General features: G+C 40.9%; 1 protein-coding gene across 1 annotated transcript in view; it reads right to left on the bottom strand.

Annotated features, from left to right (window-relative positions):
- COL14A1 (collagen, type XIV, alpha 1) overlaps positions 1 to 3546 on the bottom strand; it is a 220417-nt gene that overhangs the window by 137857 nt on the left and 79014 nt on the right. The window contains exons 10-11 of the mRNA XM_012646547.1: positions 2732 to 2861; positions 1135 to 1274 (exon numbers count right to left, since the gene is read on the bottom strand). Of these exons, the coding sequence (XP_012502001.1) occupies positions 1135 to 1274; positions 2732 to 2861 (270 nt within the window). The remainder of the gene's footprint in view (positions 1 to 1134; positions 1275 to 2731; positions 2862 to 3546) is intronic.

Below are 3546 nucleotides of genomic sequence, written 5' to 3' on the forward strand. Positions count from 1 at the left end.
GTTAGCAAATGTGCACTTACTGATCATCCATAACACAATGTCCCTTAGGAGGACACATTCTGTAAAATATTGTTTGGATTTAATTATAAGCAAAAGTTTGCCTCTGCGTATGAAAACATTTGCTTTATTTGGTCAGAAAATAGAAATGATGTAATCCAACATATTTCCCTTTTTGTCTTAGCTTCCTGGACCAAGATAAGTAAAAATAAAATAAAAATAACCTTGCTATCTTGCTAAAACATATTTCCAAGTAAAGAATTTCTCAGAGTATTAGTCACTGCGTGCAAGATACTATGTCTTCGTGAGTTTTTAACAAGTTTTATTATTCGAAAGTATCTTCCTACACAAAACTTGAATTATTTTTTTTCTAAATTTAGGCTCACCTCACTAGGGTCTTTCAGATGCCTGTTTATTCAAAAGCAGAGGGGTAAACTGATAACACGGCATTATTTCTAGTTTGATGCTTCCATGAATATACATAATTCCCCAACCCCATCCCCATCCCCTGTGGCAGACTGCATTTTCCAGAGACGGCCACATCAATGTATACCTTCCACCCCATGTGCTCTGCTTGTCCTGCAACTGGCATGCTTCTCATCATAGGTGGGGTCTGTGTTTCTCCCCACCTTGAATCCAGGCAGAGGCTTATGACATTCCCTACCAATGGAGTGTGGTGGCAGTGACAGTAAATGACTTCTGAGACTGGGTCATTAAAGGTGATACAGCTTCCACTAGAGCGCTCTCTCTCTCTCTCTTTGGACATGCATCAGGGGACTACTGAGCCAACTCCCTGGAAGCTGCATGCTGGAGACATCATGTGCAGAGTCTACCTGCAGAGACCTGCTCCAGCTCCCAGCTGTTCTGTCTTCCCACACCAGGCACCACACATATGAGTGGAGAAGCCACTGAGATGATGCCAGCCCCAGCCACTATCTGGCTATAACCTCATGAGTGACCCCCCAACCCAAGTCAGTACTGCATATGCAAGCCCCAACTCCTGACACACAGAAACTATGAGAGAAAATAAATAATTGACATTGCTTTAAGCCACTAGGCTTTGCGATGACTGGCTATGCAGCCACAAATAACTAGCACACACCACCTGAAAAATATTCAGCATGTTCCACAGCTTACCTCATTGATCTCAGTGCCATCTGCGTTGTTATACACAATTCGATAACCAATAATCTTTCTTGAAGTTGGATCCCAGGTTAACCGAGCACTGTTAGAGCCAACATTGGAGATTCTCAGGTTTCTTGGTGGACTTAAAGGCACTTGGCAGTAAATGGAATAGAAAATAATTAAAATTTCAAATAACATACACATAAAAGACAAGAAACAGCATCTCTGATTTCTGAACTATTCACGTATGAAAACTATCACCCAGATAATAACTTATAACCCTGAAATAACCAGTGAATTGTCTCATAAAAATTAATAATATTCTCTATTAACAAAAAAAAGTTTTCCTTGTAGAGAATAAATAGTAGTAATAAGCTACACATGCTTAGATATAAGTAAGATTTAGATAAATTTTCTATGCTTATCATTATAGCCTGATATTAATAAGAAAACTAATAGATCAAAAACAAGAACTTCTGAAGTCAACTCCTAGCTCCACCATGTGCCTCTGGCAAAACTCTACTTCTCAGCTCCACACTCTCCCACATATAAAATCAGAGTGCCCATCTGCCAGCTCCACGTGGGTATCTATGAGACATCCCAACTTAACTGGTCCAAAACTGAACCGCTGATTCCTGCCGCCTGTCTCTATCTCCTCCTCATTCAGTCTTTTCCTTTGAGCAAACGGAAACTATGCTTCCCATCACTCAGGCCAAAAACCTTGGAGTCATCCTGTATTACTCTTTCTCTCACAGCCCACTTCCAACTCACCGGCAAATCCTTCCACGTTTATCTAGATATGATCACTTCTCTGCACTCCCACTACTACCATGTTGGTGAAAGCCACTGTCTATCTCCTCTTGGCTTGGATTTTTGCCATGGTCTCCCAGCCGATCTCCTAGCTTCCATCTTCCCCCACTATAACTATTCTTCAGTGAACCCCTAAGAATTCTCCTTTAAAAACATAAGCCAGAAAATCTCACTGTTCTGCACAAAACTTTCCAAATGGCCCCCAACACCCTCAGAGTAAATCCACAGTTCTTACGATGGTTTATGTGGCCCTATATAACTGGTCCTCTGCCATCCTGCTGCCCCCATATCCTGCTACTCTGACCTTCGTTCACATCATTATTGGAACCTGCCAGGCATGCTGAGTGCTTTCACATGCCCCACTGTACTTACTCTTATATCAACCACATGCTGGAAGATTATTTATTCCTCCTTCTACAGACTCAAAAAAAAAAGTTACATCACTTGCCCTTTGTCACCCAGCTAAAATATGAGTTGAGCTGGGATTTCCATTTCAGCTGCTATGATTCCAAAGCCTAAGCCCTTCCTTCTTTATTCTGACCTAGCATTTGGATTTAGACAACGAAATATGCAGGTGGAATTATCTGGAGGATGCTAAAGTTCAATTCTGGCATCCATATCACTCATAATTATACAGGATTGAAGAAATATATTTCCTACCCCTAAATAAAATACATGATTTTTTAAGTTACAATTAGCTCTTAAGAGGTTTCAACCTAAACTAGTAGTTCCAATTCAGAATCCCAGCATTTACTGGGCTTTTATTACAGCATTTCATCTGAATGACTGTACTGCTCACATGTTGTTTCTTGTCCTGTAACAGGATCGCTGGCCTCTTCTCCAAACATGGCATAAACTGTGACTGTGTATTCAGTATTGGGCAACAACTCATTCAATTCAATATCTGTGTGGGTCTCTCCAATTTTCATCTGAAAAGAACACATGTTATTAGATCATTTGCCAATGTGCATTATTCATACTGACCTGAACTGAATAAAGGTGAGATTTCATGGAATAAGACTTTCTGTCTCCTCACACACAAGCCCTTCATCAAATAGGCTTTAGTCATAATTTTTTAATTGTCTCATGTTGTTTTATATTAGGAAAAGATACTATGGAACCGTATAAAACTGAAAGTACCCATGTGTGCTGTGTTAGGATAACTCTTTGCATCTGGACAAACAGCAACTGCAGCCAGAATCACAGTGTTTAGTATATGGTCCCCAGGACTGGGTGGGTGGGATTGAATCAGAAATGTTCTCTTGAGAGTGTGAGCTCCAAGCCAGTGTGCTGGAGGCAGGGCCAGTGGGCATTTCTCACTACTGGCTGATTCTAACCAGTCCTCTGGCTGGATGCCCAGTTTTTGCTTCCAGCTTGACTGAGCTGGGCCAGTCTTGCCACCTCATTCAACAAGGGGGCCTGTCCAGTTGGACTGCAAGGCCCTTTCAGTATTCAGAAGAGATAAACCCACCTTAACATCTAACTTGGCAATTTGCTTTTTGATTCTGGGATAACTTTTCTGACTCTTGGATTCGGTCAAACTAGCCAACATTCTCAGTTGTGTGATAACAGAATGACAGGATAGTTTTATGTTTTGGAAGGAAAAAAAAAAAA

Source organism: Propithecus coquereli, unplaced genomic scaffold (assembly GCF_000956105.1).
Source record: "Propithecus coquereli isolate 6110/MARCELLA unplaced genomic scaffold, Pcoq_1.0 Scaffold247, whole genome shotgun sequence".
Classification (NCBI taxonomy): domain Eukaryota; kingdom Metazoa; phylum Chordata; class Mammalia; order Primates; family Indriidae; genus Propithecus; species Propithecus coquereli.